We start from the raw sequence: 23,339 nt of genomic DNA, 5'->3' as shown, positions 1-23,339 counted from the left end.
CTTAGGCAGTGTTCCTTCAGACCACTCGGAGTGTAGCTTTAGACAATTAAATATCAGTATAAATGCGTCTATAAGGACTGATAACTACTTCACTGAAAGATCAGGATTGCTGTAAAGAGAAGAATGGAGATGAGTGAGGAGATTTATGCAAATGCAGAAGTTACAGCAGACAACAGAGCTGATTCCAGTGACAGCGGGCCCTCTTATGAAGATGTTTATGCGAATGAGGACAATTTGGAGACCCAGAGGACCGGAAGTTTCAATCAATCTGATCGCTCAGGTAAAATACACTCACACTCAGAAATATGTGTATATGTACTGATCTACTGAATTCAATTTACTTGTGTAAAATGTGACCATCCATTAAAAAAGAAAGGCTTCAAAAATCTGTAAACTTGAACCAAATGGATTTGTTTGTTGTTTTACAAAGACGCTATGTTATTTGAACTGAAAGCACCCACCAGTTTAGCAACATAGTAATTCAAACTCAGGCCCAATCCAATAAGATTCAGTTCAGTTACATCAATCATTTGCTGTTGTATACTAGTTTACAGTTTAAGAACATTTCTTCATTTTCTTAAGTTTTCCCCCCGAAAATTGCTACTACTTACTTTGTACTACCTTATTGCTTTTCTCTCCAAATCATCCTCTTTTGTACAGTTTAGGGATGCATGTTTCATTAAAATGCTGCTGACTCTGTGTTTCTGGGGCTCCAGCATAGCAAAATTGCCGTGGCCCAGACCTGGCCAACACCTGACACTTTCATCCGGCCCACATACCGCGTGGAATGATTGCACTTGGGCGGTCCACTCCTATTTGCCAGGTTTGGGCCAAAAGCAAGCCGTAGCAATGCCGCATGTAAGCAAGACCAAACCAAATAAACCACAATAGATCCTAATCTGGGCCACAGTTCATTTTAATTCTGGCCCAGATCCGGCCCATACCCAACACCTTTCTCTGGTCCATGTAGCGCATGGAATGATGGCACTTGGGCGGTCCGTTCCTGTTTGCCAGATCTGGGCCACAAGCAAGCCTTAGCAATGCTACATGTAAGCCAAGATCAAACTGACCCTAATCTGGGCCACATTCTGTTTCCTCATTTGGCCCAAATGCTGTATGGAATTATGGCACGTTGACGGTTTGGTCATGTTTACCGGCTCAAAGCCACAAGCAGGTCACAGCATGGCCACATGTCAGCCAAGAATGAACCAAATAAACCAATCCTGGCCCTAATGTGGGCCACAGTTGATTTTTATTAGAATCCTGGTCTTTTCCACATTGCTCATGTTCATATGGCCCACATGCTGCATGGAATGGTGGTATTTTGGTAATGCACTCCTGTTTGCCAGATCTTGCCCACTAGGGATGAAACGGTTACCGGTTTCACGATAAACCATGATAAAATACTCAGACGGGTAGTATTACTGTGTCTCATTTAATCATCATTAAAACCGTGCGCGATTATCGTGATTTGTAAAACTCACAGTAAATGCTGTCCACACACTCCCAGCATGAGTGTGATTCAGGTGCAGCATGCAACATTGTTTTTTGAGCGTGAAAACGGACGCTATGATTAAAAACTGAACATGTCTGCTCGATTCAGCATGAGCCGAATGAGTCAGAATTGCAGCACAGATTAGCAGGCGTCAGATTTCATTGATCATGTGACGAAAGTGAGGCGAGCTGACTGAGGAAGATTGAGGGGAGCTGACTGATGAAGAGTGAGGGGAGCTGACTGAGGAACAGTGAGGCGAGCTGACTGAGGAAGAGTGAGGTGAGCTGACTGAGGAAGAGTGAGGTGAGCTGACTGAGCAAGAGTGAGGCGAGCTGACTGAGGAAGAGTGAGGGGAGCTGACTGAGGAAGAGTGAGGGGAGCTGACTGAGGAAGAGTGGGGCGAGCTGACAGGAAGAGTGAGGGGAGCTGACTGAGGAAGAGTGAGGGGAGCTGACTGAGGAAGAGTGGGGCGAGCTGACTGAGGAAGAGTGGGGCGAGCTGACTGAGGAAGAGTGGGGCGAGCTGACTGAGGAAGAGTGAGGGGAGCTGACTGAGGAAGAGTGGGGCGAGCTGACTGAGGAAGAGTGGGGCGAGCTGACTGAGGAAGAGTGAGGGGAGCTGACTGAGGAAGAGTGGGGCGAGCTGACTGAGGAAGAGTGAGGGGAGCTGACTGAGGAAGAGTGAGGTGAGCTGACTCAGGCAGAGTGAGGGGAGCTGACTGAGAAAGAGTGGGGCGAGCTGACTGATGAAGAGTGAGGTGAGCTGACTGAGGAAGAGTGAGGTGAGCTGACTGAGGAAGAGTGAGGGGAGCTGACTGACAGGAAGAGTGAGGTGAGCTGACTGAGGAAGAGTGAGGGGAGCTGACTGAGGAAGAGTGAGGGGAGCTGACTGACAGGAAGAGTGAGGTGAGCCGACTGACAGGAAGAGTGAGACGAGCCGACTGACAAGAAGAGTGAGGTGAGCCGACTGACAGGAAGAGTGAGGCGAGCCGACTGACAGGAATAGTGAGGCAAGCTGACTGACAGCTTTCTTATAGATTAGAGAGATAATACAATGATAAAAGAATTTATTTAACGCTTGTATACCCATTATATAAGTCTGCTATTTCATTAATACACAATTTATCAATGGCAACAGGTAGCCCATAGGGTCCTGGGCTTTTCCCATCAGCTCGGGTTGGCTTACACAGTCATCGTGATGCAAAGGGAGAACAGGTGATGTCACTCAGATCTGCAAGTCAGTTTATTCAAAACCAGCCCAAAGCCCCGCCCATCACTGTATGCATTTAGTGGAAAGGGAGGAGTTTCACAGTGAAGGTGGAGGGAGTTACTGAGATGTTCTCCAGCTCACTGTTGAAGGGCCTTGTTACTGTTGAGACTGTGACTGCAGGGTCTAAATTTGGAGATTAAATGCGACTCAAACATGTGTCCATTTCCCTCTAGGAGGAGAAACTGCATGGAGCAGGTGTTACAGAGTGACTGTAGTGTGTGTGGTGCTGCTGTGTGTTCTCCTGCTGACTGCCGTCACGGTGCTGTGGATCCGATTCAACAACCTGACTACACAAAACAACCAGTTACAGACCAGTTACAACAACCTGACTGAAGAGAGAGACCAGTTACAGACCAGTTACAACACCCTGACTAAAGAGAGAGACCTGTTACAGACCAGGTACAACACCCTGACTAAAGAGAGAGACCAGTTACAGACCAGGTACAACACCCTGACTAAAGAGAGAGACCAGTTACAGATCAGGTACAACACCCTGACTAAAGAGAGAGACCTGTTACAGACCAGGTACAACACCCTGACTAAAGAGAGAGACCAGTTACAGATCAGGTACAACACCCTGACTAAAGAGAAAGACCAGTTACAGACCAGGTACAACACCCTGACTAAAGAGAGAGACCAGTTACAGACCAGGTACAACACCCTGACTAAACAGAGAGGCCAGTAACAGAGGGAGAGAGATGGATATCCGAGAACATATATATAATATGTACATATAGTATAAAAGACAGTATTTTGATTTTGATTGTGTTTCTGTTTCAGTTTCTTATCAAAAATGATTCAGGTTAAAAAAAAACAACATTTTAAATAAAAAAAATGTTATAGAACATTTGTGGTATTACAGCGTCATTCTTCCGTAAAGAATAAACAGTGCATTTAGAGGAAAATAATCAGTGATGGGGTGGTGGGATGTTGTCATGGAATCCAAGGAGTCAGATACAAGTGCAGAATTTTCTAAATAACAAAACAACTAAAAAGAACCGAAAAAAAAACCAGGCAAAGATGAGTCACAAAGTCCAATCGTTTTGTGTAATGATGTTATGAGGATCAAAAATGTGATGAATTAGTGCAATGTACACATCATTATAACACAAAAATGTTATTTTGATATGTATATAACTGCTAGACTTTAACAAGAACATCTACAGTAGCGTGAGAATTGCAGCGCAAATGTCTTCACACTTTGACCACACGAAGCCACTGATGCTCTCTGCTCTGATGTTTAACTTCCTCTGACTTGTGTTACTGTCAGCAGCACATTTATTTCACTTCACACAGAGTACAGAGCTGCAGCCTGTCAGTCACGTCCACACAGAGACGCAGTCATTTCATGTTTTAGTGACTCTTTTTTAGATTAGACTTGTTTCAGCGTTCTTCTGAGCGAGTTGAGATGGTGGTGGAAATCTAGGAGAGTGCAGACGCTGTTAGAGGTCACGACCCCGACACACAGGATGAAGACGCTGACGCGGTGAGACGCCTAGAAGTACAACACACAGGTACAAAATGTTTACGTTTGCATGGCCAACAGTGGTCCAACATGCAGAGGTGCAGTAATTCAGGCTTTTCTAGATTACAGTGAGAGGAGATGATGGTGGATATCTGTGAGAATGTAGACACTGTTAGAGGTAACACACAGATGGAAATGAGAGAATTCCTCTCTTTACTCACTTTTGAACCTTGCTTGTCTTTCTGATTACAATTACAGATCATCCTTTGATGTCACCACCCAGTTGCTTCAGTACTGCAGCTATAAATCGCTATTTTTTATTACGTTTATAGCATTTCAGCCTCTGAATGAAATTGTGGGCTTCTCTAGATAGGGATGGAGTGTAAATAGGTTTTGTCTGACAGACTACGCTGCTGCTGAGCGGGTACATATACTTGCTCTGATAGACATGTGCAGATGCATGCCCTGCTGCAAAGGGTACAGAAGAAGGAGCCCCCCCAAAACCAAGCGGATGGGCTGCACTGAAATACAACACGGCTTACACAATAGCTTAACGCTACTGAACTAATCCTGTGTGTTGGTGTTATGTCTAATGGGCTAGCTGACTATGTACGCCTGGACCGGGGAGCCCAGAACTTGCTTAACTGTGACTTAGAGGCTATGTGTACCCAGCACATATCAGCAATTATCAGCATTTATCAAATTATATTGACATTTATCTACAACCATCAGGGATTATCATCAATTATCAGCAATGATCTGATTAGAAATTCTCAATATTAATGTGTTGAAGGCGAGTGAGAGAGCGTATAAGACATCTGGGTCAAAAATCAAATATAAACTCAACAAAACGCTGGAGACAAGAAACTGTGTGTAAAATTAACTACTAAACTCCTCTAACAGAGTTCCCAGACCGGTAGCACTCCCAGTCTGCGATTCAACGAACCAGCACCACGGAGTGTCCACCGACGGAGACCACAAAGACCCCTGCAAGCTGCCCCGCACAAGGGAGCCCGCCAAATCTCGCAAAAACGAACACAAATGCAGATAAATCTGGAAGAGTAAAGTTTGCCATAAACAACGACAATCCCCTACAATTCAGGGGTGTCAAACTCATTTTAGTTCAGGGGCCACATACAGCCTAATTAGATGTCAAGTGGGCCGGGCCAGTAAAATCATAGCATAATCACCTATAAATAGCAATAAGTCCATGTTTTTCCCTTTGTTTTTGTGCAAAGAAGTACAAGTACATTAGGAAAATCTTCACATTTAATGAAATATCCTTTTACAAAACATAGCTGGCTTTTACTGCTGCTTCACTGACCTCTTGGCTCCGGGTCAAAATGGACTGTTGTTTCCTCAGACCCACCAGCAATTCATTTATCTTCTCTCTTCTCAGTTGTCCATGTGTAACCGGTCCGTTCTGCCTAGCCCGGCTACACTGCGTTGTGTTCTTGTGCACAATAGACACTGTACACCAGTGTATCTTGTTGAACTCAGGTTTATTCGTCCCTCAGACAAGCTCAACGTCTATTTAGAGTTCAGAAAGAGCAAAAACGTCGTCATACAGGGTTTATCTTCACGACACACCTAACATGAGAAAATAACATAAGCGTGTACCTCGATAAGAAGATAAAATGGCGACAGCTAGCACACACGTGACAAAAACATGCTAATTTGCTCATCTTTCACAAAGTCATTTTACAAGTAAAATACACAGCAGAAATGACACAGTCCGGTTATCCTAATAATACTATAAATGATTAAACTGGTTTGTGCGCTTGAAACTACTTTTAAAGCTTAACCCTCTTACCCCTAAGTTCCCACAGTATTATGTCCCATAACCCTATATTCCCCAGAGAAACAGCACGCCAACCCTGAGTTCCTGGGCCCAAATCAACATTTTAATTTTAACATTTTTAGGCCTTGAAACAACTTATAATAATGTATTTGTGTAATATTACTTTGAAAATGAAGCAGTTCAGTGTTTTTACTAAACTTAGAGCACAATTCTTAATTAGAGAAATTACGAAAAAATGCTCGTTAAAATCCTTATACTCATTTAGAAGTACCATACGAGCATCAGCGTGGTCAATGCCTTTATAAATAATAAATAAATAAATGCATTTTAGCGCCAAAAGTCAAGTTTGTGGTGATAATCAGACCAGCAGGTAGTGTTTTCACGAATGCACAGAAATGGTCCCGTTATGACTCCAGACCCCTGCTGTGTCAGTCAGGAGAGTTTGCGTCTCTCTATCAGTTTCGGTTTCGGTTTCAACATCGCCTGAACTTTCACTGCTGTCCCTATCTAGAATCCTCGCTCTCGCCTGTGTAACTGTGTAAGTTGTCTCTTTTTTTCACTGTTTTAGATGTACCTGTGTTCACTGTAGGTGTAACTTTAGCTGGAACACGATTAGCTTTTCGCTTTGGCATTTTTAGTTCACTTCTACTATTACACCAATATTCACGCTTGGATCAGCTTCATCGTAATGCGTCTTGACGTCATGACGTCATCAACCTTCCGGGTTAAAAAATAATAATTAAATAAGTAAGGAATCATAGCAGAGTAATGCCGGTACTCCGGCCTTACGGGGATAACGTTTACACTGTAAATCCTCTATATCGGCCTTACGGGGATTTGGCATGGACGACCAAGCCGGTATATAGTCCTTACGGGAATAGATCAAAGACGGGCAAGCCGGTTTTTCGGCCATACGGGGTAAGAGGGTTAAAATTCGAACTTTTTATTATCGCACTGGCTTAAGTACATACCTCTCTCAGTCAAACTCAACGCCGACTGACGGGAAACCTGAAATGACGCGATGCGTCGGCTACCAATTAATAAAGCGCGCTATAACACAAATAAAGTACTCCCAACACCAAGAACAGCAAACTATTAAATAATCGCGAAGGATTTTGGTGAAATTAATACATCTTACAGCGCAACACATGCCATGAAAAAAAACACAAATAAAAAACAATAAATTTTATTTCCTATATCTGGTACACTTGCAAGCTGTCGTATTTTTCGCCTTGATGAGTCTCATAGTGGCGCCAAATATTATATTCCTTGAGCACCGAAACTTGTTGCATACACACCAAGCACACAGGCGCATTGCTACCATCTGCTGTTCGGTCTGAGTCCCAGAGTTGTGCCGCGTGTTCTACTCTGACTCAAACAATGCGCCCCCTAGCGGATAATTTAGGAATAGCATTTTATTGCAAATTTCTAGTTCGTGTCTTTTATGCATTTTTTCACTTTCAAAATTTATCCTGCGGCTCAGATTGAACCCACTATCGGGCCAGTTTTGGCTGACCCTGCACTCTGACCCCAACTTCCTGACATGCTGGAGTATGCGAAGAAAAGAATTTCACTGTGCTGTAGTGTATATGTGATCAATAAAGCCTCATTATCATTACATAGCGCCGTCTCAGTGTTCTCCATGGTTGGATGATTTGTGATTACCAAAGATTTCTTTCACTTTTTTGGGGACAAAGGAGCAGACCTGGTGATCATAAACAGCACAGAGGAAGAGGTGTGTGTGTGTGTGTGAGAGAGAGAGAGAGACAGAGAGAGAGAGAGAGAGAGAGAGATGTATTTATGCAGTATTTTGTGCTGTCATTTGCAGAAGTTCATCCTTAAACAGCTCGGCAGCAATGAGGATTTGATTGGTCTGAGTGACAGTGACACAAAGGGGGTGTGGAAACGGGTGGACGGTACGCCCCTGACCACTGCGTAATAGATTGAGATTAATTATATATTATTATGTATATATTAATTAAATACCGTATGTTTATTGATGAAATAAAATATTTTGTCATTTTCAGCGGGTGGATTAAGCCATGATAACATAAAACATATATATGTGACGAGAGAGAGAGAGAGAGAGAGAGAGAGAGAGAGAGAGAGAGAGAGATGTATTTAATGTACACTACTGTACCCTCTGTCAACTTCCCCCATTTATTGAAAATAGGCTGTTCTTTAAAAGAGAGAGAGAGAGAGAGAGAGAGAGAGAGGATGTATAAGCTTTCATACTTAAATGTTATTTAATATTATGGAAGGAGTCTTCAGTGTCAGCACTTTGGAAGAGTGTAGGTTTTCTGCCATGAGAAAAGTCTTCAGGACAGAGGACTTTCGGTAACACAACTGAACGAGCTGCATTTTATATTCATAAGGATGAAAAAATAAATGAAACAAGACGTGCTGTCTTTGGAAAATAATCATCATCAGAGTGAAAATACTCCTCGATTTCCCAGAATTATTATAAGAGCAAAAAGGCGACTGAATCTGGAACGCCATGTTCAAAAAGCACATTTGTGTGTGTGTGGTAAGGTGTGCACAAACTTTTGTACCACATAGTGTATTTTGAACAGTAAACAGATCCAGGTACAGATAACAACATTGTTTAACAGCCCTACATCCCATAATGTGCACAATAGCAACTTCCCTGTCGAACACTTCCCAGTTTAACCGCACTACACCAGTTAAAAGGTCTCTTTAACGCTTGACACGCAGAAGACTAGCGACGCTGTGATTCAGAGTCTTTTATAGAGCAGAGATGTCTCAGACTGTTTCCGATTATGTGAACTACGCTAAGGAGAGAGGAGAGCGCATCGAGAAGGTGGTGGAACTCTATGAGAGAGGAGATGCTGCTAGACCTCACAAGCCCGAAACCGAGACGGAGGATGCCAACACGAAGACTCAACACGCAGGTACAAACACAGATCAGTTCGATTCCAATTATAATTGTGGAACGCTTTTAACAATCCGCACCGCCACAAAGCAGCATCACAGAAATCCGGATGTAGATTCGGATCCTTGTGGCGGGCGAGGAAAACGTTTCATTCCCTGTATCCCACGGACAGATGTTACAGACTGGCCGTTTCGTGTGTGCTGCTGCTGTGTCTTATCCTGCTGATTGCTACCACAGTGCTGTGGATCGAATTCACCATCCTGACTACAGAAAAAGACCAGTTACAGTCCACATACACCGCTCTTATAATAGAGCAAGACCGGTTACAGACCAGGTACAATAAACTGACTGTAGAGAGAAATCATTTACGGACACGTTACATGAGAATGACTTTTGAGAGAGACCAGTTAGAGGACAGAAACAACAACCTGACGATAGAAAGAGTGCACAACAGGATAGAATTGCAAACCTGAAGGTTGGCATGAACCAGCTACAGGAGCTTAGAACTTAGAGAACTTAGCTCTTATCCCTGTTAGCCTAGAAGTTCTCATAGCACGTCAAATTAAAGATTTACTCTATGTGTATTTATTCCTGTGCTTGTTGTAATATATTGTTGCTATAGTAACAGCTAATACACAGGGACATGCATGGCAGACGCTGCCTGTTGTCTCGAATTCCCTCTCTCAGTGAGTCTTGCGTTTGGGTTTGTTTATGTTATGCCATGCGAACGTTTTTCTGTTCTAGCCTTAGCTCTGCCCTGAGTCTTAGACAAAGATCTTTTTCAGTTGTTGTGGTGCAAATGCAGAACATAAAGTCAGTTTCTTCAAAACCAGCCCAAAGCCCCGCCCATCACTGCATGCGTTTAGTGGAAAGGGAGGAGTTTCACAGTGAAATTGGATGGAGTTACTGAGATGTTCTCCAGCTCACTGTTGAAGGGACTTGTTACTGTTGAGACTGTGAATGCTGGGTCTAACTTTGGAGATTAAATGCGACTCAAACACGTGTCTTTGTGTCCATTTCCATCTAGGAGGAGACACTGCATGGAGCAGGTGTTACAGAGTGACTGCAGTGTGTGTGGTGCTGCTGTGTGTTCTCCTGCTGACTGCCGTCACGGTGCTGTGGATCCGATTCAACAACCTGACTACAGAAAACAACCAGTTACAGACCAGTTACAACACCCTGACTGAAGAGAGAGACCAGTTACAGACCAGTTACAACACCCTGACTGAAGAGAGAGACCAGTTACAGACCAGTTACAACAACCTGACTACAGAAAACAACCAGTTAAAGATCAGTTACAACACCCTGACTAAAGAGAGAGACCAGTTACAGAGGGAGAGAGATGGATATCTGAGTACACTTGATCTGTGTTGTAAGTGCATGAATTTTTCAAATAAACAGGGGGCACAGAGTTGGTGTGCTGTATTTATTTATCCGGTCAGGGTCTAAACAGAGAAATAGACAACAATAACCTACAAAAGTACAAGCTTTAATGCTGCAGAAATGCCACGCGTTCTCCAAATTTGGAGCAACAAACAAAAAGAGAAAATAAATGCTGGATGCAGTACACTGTCCCCATTTGGATAAAGTTTCTCAGATCGCTGTATTTCTGACAAAAACACTGAACGAGGTTTACAATGACTTTTTTGGCTTTTGGAGAATTGTATTACGTTACATGTTTAAAAAACAAACAAAACAAATAATAATCAAACCAAAGTATTAAGTTTGATCTGATTTGAATTTGGGAGAAAGATAATTGGTGTAAAATCACAATAAGATGCTGTTTCTTGTGGTAAATAAGGTTTTTAAAAAAGGCTCATTACAGGTGATTAAGTATACATATTACAGTTATATTACAGTATATATTATGGTATATATTACAGTTATATTACAGTATATATTATGGTATATATTGCAGTTATATTACAGTATATATTATGGTATATATTACAGTTATATTACAGTATATACATTATGGTATATATTGAGCTATAGTGTTTGTGGTGAAATACAAGTCATGGCTGTATGCAAGCAATAGTTCAGAAACTGTGTGTTTTGATCTCAGTAAATTCTCTTCATATAACTCTATCGATAAAGGGAGGTGTTCCACCTTCAACTCCAGTGTTTACTATATATCTAATGTGAACAAGAACTGGGAGGAGAGCAGACAGGACTGCAAGGACAAAGGAGCAGACCTGGTGATCATAAACAGCAAGGAGGAACAGGTGAGAGAGAGAGAGAGAGAGAGCGAGAGAGAGAGAGAGAGAGCGAGAGAGAGAGAGAGAGAGAGAGAGTTGTTTTAGAGACTAAAGCTGTTTTTATTGTGCTGTCATTTACAGGTGTTCATCGGTAATCAGCTGAACAGCAGTCAGGCTTGGATTGGTCTGAGTGATGGAGCTGTAGAGGGAGACTGGAAATGGGTGGACGGTACACCACTGACCACTGCGTAAGAAACTGAAATTGATTCTGTGCACCTTTCTTTTTTTTTTAGGTGCAATACAATCGATAACATCTTAAAACTCTTTTCCTGCTTAGAAAAATTATTATCTGAAGATTATTTCCTTTTTATATTGTTCCAACGTGCATTTCGGTAAACAGAGACTGAGAGGATTCAGTTAAATGTGTGGAACTGAAGGAAACTGAACACTGATCTGAGTCGGAGTATGATTCTCTGGGTTTCAGGTACTGGGCTGATGGAGAACCGAATAATTTATTTGATGAGGACTGTGCTGAGATGATCAATTCTCCAAATGGGAAATTATGGAATGACAATAAATGCTCTCATGAAACACTCTGGATCTGTGAGAAACGTGTTGCTCAGTGACGTCCACCATTCGATAATGAAAAGCGCTTATAGACAAATTAAGTCAGATATATATATAAAAGTATGAAAGCCACTATTTTGATGATAATTGTGTGCATGTTCTTCAGATTCATTCACTGTATCTCACAGATCTGTATTTCTTATGATTCTGATGCAGTAACTTTGTAGATGTGTTATGATGAAAGTAGTATCATAGAGATAATTCATGTATTTTAAGAGTGCATCTCAGTGTCTCTGAATCTGTTAAATCAGCATAAGCCTGAGCTCAAACAAGTTTGGATTGAGATGTATTAAATAGTTTTTGCTTCTAGAGTGGGGGACATGATGTGAAATGACTATAAAGGGGTTCATTCCTGGTTTGCAGGTTCTTTTCTGCTCAAACTTTTAAGCTGAATGCAGTTTATGTAAAAAAACAACAACAAAAAAAACAACAATGTTTAAATAAACCTATATATCATTTGTGGCACTGCAGAGTCATTTTATATGAAGAAGACAGCAGTGTTGTTATGGGAAAATAATCAATGGTGGACAGGGTGTTGTGATGCAACCTGGTGATTATTTTCCTAGAACATCACATCCTGAAGAGTTTTATTCCTATTATACCACAGCGATTTCTCAATGCTTACAGTTCAAAAGAAGGACACAAAGATTTTATCCATTTATAGTTATGTTTAATGTTGTGGACCATCTATAAAATAAGTTACGTTATAACAGCTATAAACGGCCGTTCCCTCAGCAGCCTGTAATTGTTTTCTCTTTTTTTGCCATGTTACTTTTTTGCCATGTTACTCTTCCACACCCCCCCTCTCATGGGTCTCAGTAAATGAGCTTGTAGATAATTTCAATTCTAAAATTACAAATGTTATTGAAACTATTGCACCCATTAAGGTGAAGGTGGTCTCTGGTAGAAAGATCTCCATGGAGAAATGCCACTCTGGTAAGAACCGAAAAGAGAGAGTGTCGGAAAGCTGAACGCAAGTGGCGAAAAACAAATCTCCAGATTCACTATGACATCTATAAAGAGAGACTTCGCATTTATAATTTAGAACTGAGAAATGCAAGGCGGTCCTTCTTCTCTAACATCATCTCCAAAAACAATAATAACGCACTCACCTTGTTTGCTACTGTCGACAGGCTAACCAACCCTCCTGTGTCAGTAGCCCCTGACTTTTTATCCACCAGGGCCTGCAATGACTTTGCCTCTTTCTTTACTGACAAAATTCAAAGAATTAGACAAGCAATCAGTGTTTCCATGTCAGGTACAGGATATGTGCTGTCTCTGTGTCCACCTAAAAACAACCCAATTAGTATGATACAATTTCATCCTATAAGTCATGAAAACTTGTGGGACATTATACAACACCTGAAATCCTCCTCCTGCTGCCTTGATATTCTGCCAACAGGCTTTTTCAAAAAGGTTTCTAATTGCATGGCCTCAGAACTGTCACGTATCGTGACGGAGCGGAGATAGGACGGATGCAAATGCAGTATGAACAGTTGTTTATTTTAAAAGAGAGACAGGCAGACAAATCCAGAACGTGATCCAAAAACGTAATCCAAAACAGGCACAGGTCAGGCGATCGGCAAACAGGCATACACAGGGTTAAACATGAATCAAGGTCGTGGTCACGGAAAACAGGGTCGATAAACAAAACGAGAAACATGAACTATGACGAGGAACTGGGAGCGGATAATCCAGCGTGAACTAACTCTAAACATGGAACGTGACTATGACTACTATACGAACTAATCTAACTCTATGATAATCTTCCGCGTTGTGTGCTGGGAGGCGCGCGGTATATATGTGGACATGATCAGCGTCTAAATTGCTAGCAGCTGGGGGCAATACAGACACACGTGAAATCCCAGCCAATGACAGAACAGGGAGGAGACATGACAGAAACATAAACAAAACACACGTGTCCAGATGTCACTACTGTCAACAATGGAAAAGCACGTGCTCGCGCATTCGCGCTTAGAGCACGCTGCTTCAAGTGGGTATCATGACAGAACCCCCCCCCCCCCCCCCCCCAAGGCACTCCTCCCGGAGTGCCATGAGTCATCCCATTTCATTGGCGGCCCCGGCCCCCTGGGCTGAATGTCCCAAGCAGAGCCAGGAAACCGCACGGTGTTCTTGGCGGCGCAGGGAAGCGGAGCAACGTCCCTGGCTGAACAGGGAGGCAGAGTAACGACTACAGCCGGGCAGACAGGCTGAGCGACGTCTTCGGCGGAGCAGGGAAGCAGGGCGACGTCCTCGTCGGAGCATGAAAGCGGAGCGACGTCCCCGGCTGAACAGGTAGGCAAAGCGACGACCACAGCCGGGCAGACAGGCTGAGCGAAGTCCTCGGCGGAGCATTTAAGCAGAGCGACGACCACAGCCGGGCAGGCAGGCTGAGCGAAGTCCTCGGCGGAGCATGAAGGCAGAGCGACGACCACAGCCGGGCAGACAGGCTGAGCAAAGTCCTCGGCGGAGCATGAAAGCGGAGCGACGACCACAGCCTAGCAGGCAGGCTGAGAAACGACCACAGCTGGGCAGACAGGCTGGGCGAAGTCCTCGGCGGAGCATGAAGGCAGAGCGACGTCCTCGGCGGAGCAGGAAAGCAGACGACGTCCTCGGCTGAACAGGGAAACAGAGCGCTGTACTCAGCAGAGCAGGGAAGCAGGGCGACGTCCTCGTCGGAGCATGAAAGCGGAGCGATGTCCCCGGCTGAACTGGAAGGCAGAGCGACGTCCTCGGCTGAATAGGAAGGCAGAGCGACGTCCTCGGCTGAGCAGGAAGGCAGAGCGACGTACTCAGCGGAGCCTGCAAGCTGAACTTGGCTGGTCATGTCAGCCGACTGGGATGTGAGCAGAGCTTGGTTGTCCGTGTCAACAGACACTTGGTTGTGCATGTCAGCAGACGTGGACGTGAGCAGAGCTTGGTTGTCCCCGTCAGCTGACTTGGGCGTGAACATAACTTGGTTGGTTGGGTCATCAGACGGGAACATGAGCAGAGCTTGGTTGTTTGTTTCAACAGACACTTGGTTGTGCATGTCAGCAGACATGGACGTGAGCAGAGCTTGGTTGTCCGTGTCAGCAGACTCGGGTGTGATCAGAACTTGGCTGTGCGTGTCAGCAGACTCGGGCTTTGGCAGAACTTGGGTGGTCGTGTCGGTAGTCTTGGGCGTGGGCTGAACTTGGGCGACCGGGTCGGTAGACTTGGGCATGGGCTGAACTTGGGCGACCGGGTCGGTAGACATGGGCGTGGGCTGAACTTGGGTGACTGGGTCGGTAGACTCGGGCTTGAGCAGAACGTGTCGTTAGACTTGGGCGTGAGCAGAACTCGGTCGGCCATATCAGTAGACTCAGGCATGAGCAGAACTTGGTCGGCCATATCAGTAGACTTGGGCTTGAGCAGAACTTGGTTGGCCGTATCAGTAAACTTGGGTGTGAGCAGAACTTGGTTGTTAGGCTTAGATATTAGCGGAACTTGGTCAACTGGATCAGCAGGCTTGGACGTGACATCAGGAACTTGAGACTTGACTTGGACTTCAGAGACTGGAGACCTGACTTGGACCTCAGGGACTTGAGACTTGACTTGGACTTGGACCTCAGGGACTTGAGACTTGACTTGGATTTCAGAGACTTGAGACTTGACTTGGACTTCAGAGACTGGAGACTTGACTTGGACTTCAGAGACTAGAGACTTGACTTGGACTTGGACCTCAGGGACTTGAGACTTGACTTGGATTTCAGAGACTTGAGACTTGACTTGGACCTCAGGAACTTGAGACTTGACTTGGACTTGGACCTCAGGGACTTGAGACTTGACTTGGATTTCAGAGACTTGAGACTTGACTTGAACTTCAGAGACTGGAGACTTGACTTGGACCTCAGGGACTTGAGACTTGACTTGGATTTCAGAGACTTGAAATTTCAGAAATCTTGGTGTAGTCATGGACTCGGCCTTGACCTTCAACAGCCATATTAAGACAGTTACAAAGTCAGCCTACTACCACCTAAAAAACATTCGAAGGGTTAGACTAATGTCTCAGCAAGACTTAGAAAAACTTGTCCATGCATTTGTCTTCAGTCGACTCAACTACTGTAACGGTGTCTTGACGAGGCTAAATAAGAAATCAATTAGACAGTTGGAGTTGATTCAGAACGCTGCTGCTCGGGTCCTCACTAAGACCAAAAAAGTAGATCATATAACTCCAGTCTTGAGGTCGTTGCACTGGCTTCTTGTCTGTAAAAGAATTGATTTTAAAATACTGCTGTTGGTTTATAAAGCACTGAATGGTTTGGGTCCAATATATATTTCTGATCTACTGGTACATTATGAACCATCCAGACCTCTCAGGTCATCTGGGAAAGGTCTGCTTTCTGTTCCCAGAGTCAAAACTAAACATGGAGAAGCAGCATTTACTTTTTATGCTCCACATATCTGGAACAAACTCCCAGAAAACTGCAGATCTGCTGAAACTCTCAGTTCTTTTAAATCAAGACTGAAGACTTTTCTTTTAAATAAATCATCAAGGTATTTTAATTCATATCTTTGCTGCACTGTAACCTTTTTATATTCTGTTTTAACCTGTTTTAATTAGTAATGTATTTATTTTTTAATTTTAATTTTAATTAATTAATTTATTTATATTTTTAATGAACTCTTTTTAAATGTCTTTTCTTGTAATTGTTGCTTTGCGTTTCTTTATATTTTATGTAAAGCACTTTGAATTGCCCGGTTGTTGAAAGAAGCAACTGATTCCTCTGGTGCAACTTCCTTTACTAACAGCTGTACAACTTAGCTGCAGCCTTTCAGCCACACCCACACAGACACGCAGTCATTTCGTGCATTAGTGAGTCTTTTATAGATTACAGATGTTTCATCGTTCTTCTGGCTGAGTGGAGATGGTGGTGGAGATCTTTGCGAGTGCAGACACTGTTAGAGGTCACGACTCTGACACAGAGAAGGAAGGCGGTGACACAAAGAAAGTCCCAGACACAGATCCGAACACAGGTATGTGAGTTTTGAAGTTTGCACGGCCAGATGCAGTAATTCAGGCTTTTACAGATGTGAGATTTGTATCAGTGTGTTTGTGAGTGAGCAGAGATGATGGTGGATATCTACGAGAGTGCAGACGCTGTAACACGTGGAGAAGGAAGAGAGAACTTTGAACTTATACCTGCTAGCCTATTAATAGCAGACGCCCCTGGACATATACACAGACACAATACACATACTTTAGAGCAGAAATTTAGAAGAATTTTTTTAAAATTCACACAGCAGCTTGGCGTGTTTTATTGAAACTGCATCAATTTAGTCCACAGTGTGTTGTTACAAACTACCAGGTTCAGCTCAAGAAAAAGACCCAAGTCTTAGCAAACATTATCTCACTGCACTGTTGAATTCTTAATCGTGATTGGTCAGAAGGAATGATTAATTTTCTAGAACAGTAGCTCTGATAGAAGTTCTCATAGCATGTCAAATTAAAGATTTACTCTATGTGTATTTATTCCTGTGCTTGTTGTAATATTTTGTTGTTATAGTAACAGCTAATACACAGGGACTTGCATGGCAGACGCTGCATGTTGTCTCGAATTCCCTCTCAGTGAGTCTTGCGTTTGGGTTTGTTTATTTTATGCCATGCGAACTTTTTTCTGTTCTAGCCTTAGCTCTGCCCTGAGTCTTACACAAAGATCTTTTTCAGTCGTTGTGGTGCAAATGCAGAACACAGTCAGTTTAATCAAAACCAGCCCACATCCCCGCCTCTCACTGCATTCCTTTAGTGGAAAGGGAGGAGTTTCACAGTGAAGTTGGAGGGAGTTACAGATATGTTTTCCAGCTCACTTTTGAAGGGCCTTGTTACTGTTGAGACTGTGAATGCTGGGTCTAACTTTGGAGAGTAAATACGACTCAAAGACATGTCTTTGTGTGCATTTCCCTCTAGGAGGAGACACTGCATGGAGCAGGTGTTACAGAGTGACTGCAGTGTGTGTGGTGCTGCTGTGTGTTCTCCTGCTGACCGCCGTCACAGTGCTGTGGATCCGATTCAACAACCTGACTACAGAAAACAACCAGTTACAGACCAGTTACAACAACCTGACTATAGAGAGAGACCAGTTACAGACCAGTTACAACAACCTGACTATAGAGAGAGACCAGTTACAGACCAGTTTCAACAACCTGACTAAAGAGAAAGACCAGTTACAGACCAGTTACAACACCCTGACTAAAGAGAGAGACCAGTTACAGATCAGTTACAACAACCTGACTATAGAGAGAGACCAGTTACAGACCAGTTACAACAACCTGGCTATAGAGAGAGGCCAGTTACAGAGGGAGAGAGATGGATACCGGAGTACTGTGTATCTGTGTTGTAAGTGCATGAATTTTAGAATAAAGTTTTCTACCCAAAGGTTAAATGCCCTCAGTGGAAATCCTGGTGTGATTTTAAAACTGATCTCAGTGTCTAAAATGTAAATGTCTATATGAGTTATTATTGTCCACACAAACAGGGGGCACAGAGTTGGTGTGCTGTATTTATTTATCCGGTCAGGGTCTAAACAGAGAAATAGACAACAATAACCTACAAAAGTACAAGCTTTAATGCTGCAGAAATGCCACGCGTTCTCCAAATTTGGAGCAACAAACAAAAAGAGAAAATAAATGCTGGATGCAGTACACTGTCCCCATTTGGATAAAGTTTCTCAGATCGCTGTATTTCTGACAAAAAGACTGAACGAGGTTTACAATGACTTTTTTGGCTTTTGGAGAATTGTATTACGTTACATGTTTAAAAAAACAAACAAAACAAATAATAATCAAACCAAACTATTAAGTTTGATCTGATTCGAACCTGGAAGAAGGACTAATAGGTGTAAAATCACAATAAGATGCTGTTTCTTGTGTTAATTAATGTTTAAAAAAAAGCCAAAGCTCTAAAATGTGATTACATGTATATATTACAGTTATATTACAGTATAGATTATGGTATATATTACAGTTATATTACAGTATATATATTATGGTATATATTACAGTTATATTACAGTATATATATTATGGTATATATTACAGTTATATTACATTATATATTATGGTATATATTGAGCTATAGTGTTTGTGGTGAAATACAAGTCATGGCTGTATGCAAGCAATAGTTCAGAAACTGTTTGTTTTGATCTCAGTAAATTCTCTCTGTATATCTCTATAGATAAAGGGAGGTGTTTCAACTTCGACTCCAGTGTTTACTGCATGTCTAATGAGGAGAAGAACTGGGAGGAGAGCAGACAGGACTGCAAGGACAAAGGAGCAGACCTGGTGATCATAAACAGCAAGGAGGAACAGGTGAAAGAGAGAGAGAGAGAGAGAGAGAGAGAGAGAGACTAAAGCTGTTTTTATTGTGCTGTCATTTACAGGAGTTCATCAGTAAACAGCTGGGCAGCAGTCAGGCTTGGATTGGTCTGAGTGACGGAGCTGTAGAGGGAAAGTGGAAATGGGTGGACGGTACACCACTGACCACTAAGTAAGAAATTATTTCCCTACCTTTAAGGTGCACAGAGTCTGAGAGGATTCAGTTAAATGTGTGGAATTGATGGAAACTGAACACTGATCTAAGTCTGATTCAGATTCTCTGGGTTTCAGGTTCTGGGCTACAGGGGAACCGAATAATGAAGGTGAGGAGGACTGTGCTGAGATTTTCAATTTAAATGGGAACTTTTGGAATGATCAGAAATGTTCTAATAATGAACACTGGATCTGTGAGAGACGTGTTTCTCAGTGACGTGTATCATTTAATAATCAAAAGCACATACACAAATTGAACCAATTATATATATACTTAAAAAGTATAAACAACAGTATTTTGATGATGATTGTGTTTCAGTTTCAGTTTCTTGTCACGAAATATGATTCAGGTAAAAAAACAACATTTAAATAAAAAAAATTATAGAACATTTGTGGCATTACAGCGTCGTTCTTCCATAAAGAATAAACAGTGCATTTAGAGTAAAATAATCAGTGATGGAATGTGATGCAGAAATGCCACGTGTTCTCCAAATTTGGAGCAACAAACAAAAAGAGAAAATAAATGCTGGATGCAGTACACTGTCCCCATTTGGATAAAGTTTCTCAGATCGCTGTATTTCTGACAAAAAGACTGAACGAGTTTTACAATGACTTTTTTGGCTTTTGGAGAATTGTATTATGTTACATGTTAAAAAACCCAAACCAAACCAAATAGTAATCAAACCAAAGTATTAAGTTTGATCTGATTTAGATGTCAGAAAAAGAGTAATTGGTGTAAAATCAAAATAAGATGCTGTCTCTTGTGGTAAATAATGTAAAAAAAAAAAAAAAAAAAGAAGATGAAAAAAAAAAAAGCCAAATCTCATAAAATATGATTGCATGTATATATTACAGTTATACTACAGTAGATATAATGGTATATATTGAGCTATAGTCTTTGAGGTGAAATATAAGTCATGCTTGTGTAACCGGTTGTTGTTTGCGTTGTGTGTTTTCTTTTGACCAAATAAATAGGCGGACGGCAACAGGGTCGACTCTTCATTTACTCTCTCACCAAGAGATACAGTCTCATACAATGTGTGCTTTTGCCCTCAATATTTCTGTAAAATAAATTAGAAGTCCACTGCAATTAACACGTGCTTCAAGTTCATGGATGATGCATAAAACTAATCATAACCTTAATTAAAGTGAAAACATGAAAATAATAACTCATACATAGGAAATAATGCAGTAAATATGATTTAGAAAAAAGAATGTTGGATTAAAAGTGATTTTTAAGGCAAAGATTAAATTAGATTTATCAGAGCTTATTAAAATCCTACCTCTCCCATGCAAACACATTGCGGAAAGGGAAGAGGAGGTGCAAAGACAGGAAGTTAACATTTACACGCTTCAGTCAGAAAATTAAAGGGGAAGATGCATACATCCAGACAGTCACTTCAGGCATACATTTCCTTTTGTGTAATTCTATATATTAAATGTATGGAATACTTTCCGTACCTGTTACACCTGTATGCAAGCAATAGTTCAGAAACTGTGTGTTTTGATCTCAGTAAATTCTCTCCATATATCTCTATAGATAAAGGGAGGTGTTTCAGCTTCAACTCCAGTTTTTACTGCATATCTAATGGGAACAAGACCTGGGAGGAGAGCAGACAGGACTGCAGGAACAAAGGAGCAGACCTGGTGATCATAAACAGCAGAGAGGAACATGTGAGAGAGAGAGAGAGAGAGAGAGAGAGAGAGAGAGAGACAGAGACAGAGAGACAGAGAGAGACCCTTATTAATTCTGATATTTTACTACTACAATGACAGGAGTTCATCAGTAAAATCCTGAGCAGCAGAAAAGCTTGGATTGGACTGAATGACAGAGAAACAGAGGGCGTGTGGAAGTGGGTGGACGGTACAAAGCTGAACACTGGGTAAGAAATCACTGAACTAATATTTTCTCATGATGATGAGTTACTGACTCTTCATTGCCCTGAGAAACACACAGCGGATCCTCTGATTCTCTCCTTCAGGTTCTGGGGACATGGAGAACCCAACGGTGCATGGGAGGACTGTGTTGTAACTCGTGATAAGACTGATCCTGTCTGGAACTGGTCTGATTATCCCTGTAGTCGTCAGTTTATTTGGATCTGTGAGAAGACAGTCATTATCTGAATTACTGTATGTGATTGCAAAGCAGTAAATAAGTTGATATTTTTATCTGTGTAGGTCAGTGTGTTGTGTCTGAAAAATCCTCATTACTGTTAATAACTCTGTCACGACCATGATGTCACCTGATTTTCTTTCTGAACCGATTTTCCCATTCTGTGTTTTTTTAATGAACCTGCAAAATAACAGTGTGTGCTCGCTCCAGTGCTATTCTGTTACTTGTTGAATAATGAGCCATACTGTTAAACCCAATCGTGCAGTGATTAATAATATATTGGAAATATACTAAGTTCTGTCACGACATGGGACTTGAGCAGAAGCAGGTGCAGATCAAAGTCTTTATTTTAAAAGTGAATCAATAAACAAGGAAAACGCGGTCTAGACAGGAAAACGAGAAACTGGATGCGGGGCAGAAAACTGAACAGGACATGAAAACAAGACCGATTAGTACACGTAACGTGTTCACCATTCCAACACTCATTCAACATAAATACTGCGCGAAATGCACAGCAACACGAGGGGTTTAAATAATCAACATACTCAAACTGACATACAGATACCTGGAGTAAATTAAGACACCCCCTTGAATATGAACCAATGCTTAAACAAGGAGAGAATCAAAACAAACAAACTCAGAAGCCGCACCGCAGTGCCATCTGCCGAGCACCCCCCTCCAACGGCGGTCAGGGGCCCCTGTGTGATCTGTCTCTCGCTGTATTGGGAAACAGGACGGCCTCTGCCAAGCAGCAGAAAGGCGGACCACCACCCCCAGTGGGGCTGGAATGCTGGACGACACCCTCAGCAGGACTGGAATGCTGGACGATGCCCCCAGCAGGACTGGACAGCAGGACAGCCTCCTCGGCTGGGCTGGACAGCAGGACAGCTTCCTTGGCTGGGCTGGATAGCTGGACAGCTTCCTCGGCTGGACAGGGCAGCGGGGCAGCTTCCTCAGCAGGATAAGGAAGCAGGATAGTTTCCTCGACAGATGAGACCTCCCCGCAGGTCTCTGGCTGGAGCTCCGAGGTTGCCATGTTAACCTCGGGCTGGAGCTCCACAGCTGAGACCTCCCCGTAGGTCTCAAGCTGGAGCTCTGAGGCTGCCAAGTTGACCTCAGACGAGGGCCCAGAGGTTGCCATGTTAAACCTCGGGCTGGAGCTCCACAGCTGAGACCTCCCCGTAGGTCTCAAGCTGGAGCTCTGAGGCCGCCAAGTTGACCTCAGATGGGGGCCCAGAGGTTGCCATGTTAACCTCGGGCTGGAGCTCCACAGCTGAGACCTCCCCGTAGGTCTCAAGCTGGAGCTCTGAGGTTGCGGTTATCCCCCCCCCAACCCCCCCCCCCCCAAAAAAAAAAAAAAGTTCTAGGCCAGCCTTCGGTTCTGGCAGCGTGGTGTAATTCCCCTGCAGTGGGAAGCCCCAGGAATTCAAGTGGTTCTGCTGGCTGCATGGCGTTGTGTAATTCCCCTGCAGTGGAAAGCCCCAGGAATTCGGGTAGCTCTACTGGCTGCATGGCATTGTGTAATTCCCCTGCAGTGGGAAGCCCCAGGAATTTGGGTAGCTCTGCTGCCCCTGTTGCGTGGCGTAGTTCTCCGGCAGCGTTGGTGGGGTAACTTGTGTGGGTGGCGACCTTGTGCATGGCCCGGCTTGCTGCACGGCTTGCTGCAGCGGTTTCAGAAGGCGCTGGAGCAGAGCAATATCTTCGTTTATTTGCCGATTCTGTTCCCAGAACCAGCTATCCCACGCCTTCAACTTGGCAGCTTCGGTGGCGCTCATGCTGACCTGCTGCTTCTGCATGGTAGGCGCAGTATTTTGTACTTAATTCGAGTACTTAATTTGAGTACTCCTGTTTTAGTCGCATTATGGACGTGTACTACAGACATGTAAACACCTTAATCACTTTATGAACGTCGTGTGAGAGTTTTCACCGC

The 23,339-nt window shown here is 43.0% G+C and overlaps 1 protein-coding gene across 1 annotated transcript; it reads left to right on the top strand.

Moving 5' to 3' along the window:
- The first annotated feature begins 77 nt into the window (after nucleotides 1-77).
- On the top strand, nucleotides 78-21,465 carry LOC128604008 (macrophage mannose receptor 1-like). The gene is made up of 15 exons (XM_053618779.1): nucleotides 78-280; nucleotides 2,938-3,445; nucleotides 8,764-8,942; nucleotides 9,951-10,295; nucleotides 11,021-11,148; nucleotides 11,263-11,369; nucleotides 11,606-11,733; nucleotides 16,633-16,746; nucleotides 17,678-18,106; nucleotides 18,944-19,077; nucleotides 19,149-19,255; nucleotides 19,375-19,406; nucleotides 20,837-20,970; nucleotides 21,073-21,179; nucleotides 21,279-21,465. The coding sequence occupies exons 1-15, from the start codon at nucleotides 124-126 to the stop codon at nucleotides 21,418-21,420; spliced, it is 2,751 nt and encodes a 916-aa protein (XP_053474754.1). The 5' UTR covers nucleotides 78-123; the 3' UTR covers nucleotides 21,421-21,465.
- Nucleotides 21,466-23,339: the final 1,874 nt, after the last annotated feature.

The sequence above is a fragment of the Ictalurus furcatus genome, chromosome 29, assembly GCF_023375685.1.
Source record: "Ictalurus furcatus strain D&B chromosome 29, Billie_1.0, whole genome shotgun sequence".
NCBI classification, from domain to species: Eukaryota; Metazoa; Chordata; class Actinopteri; order Siluriformes; family Ictaluridae; genus Ictalurus; species Ictalurus furcatus.
This window is presented reverse-complemented; position numbering and strand designations above follow the sequence as displayed.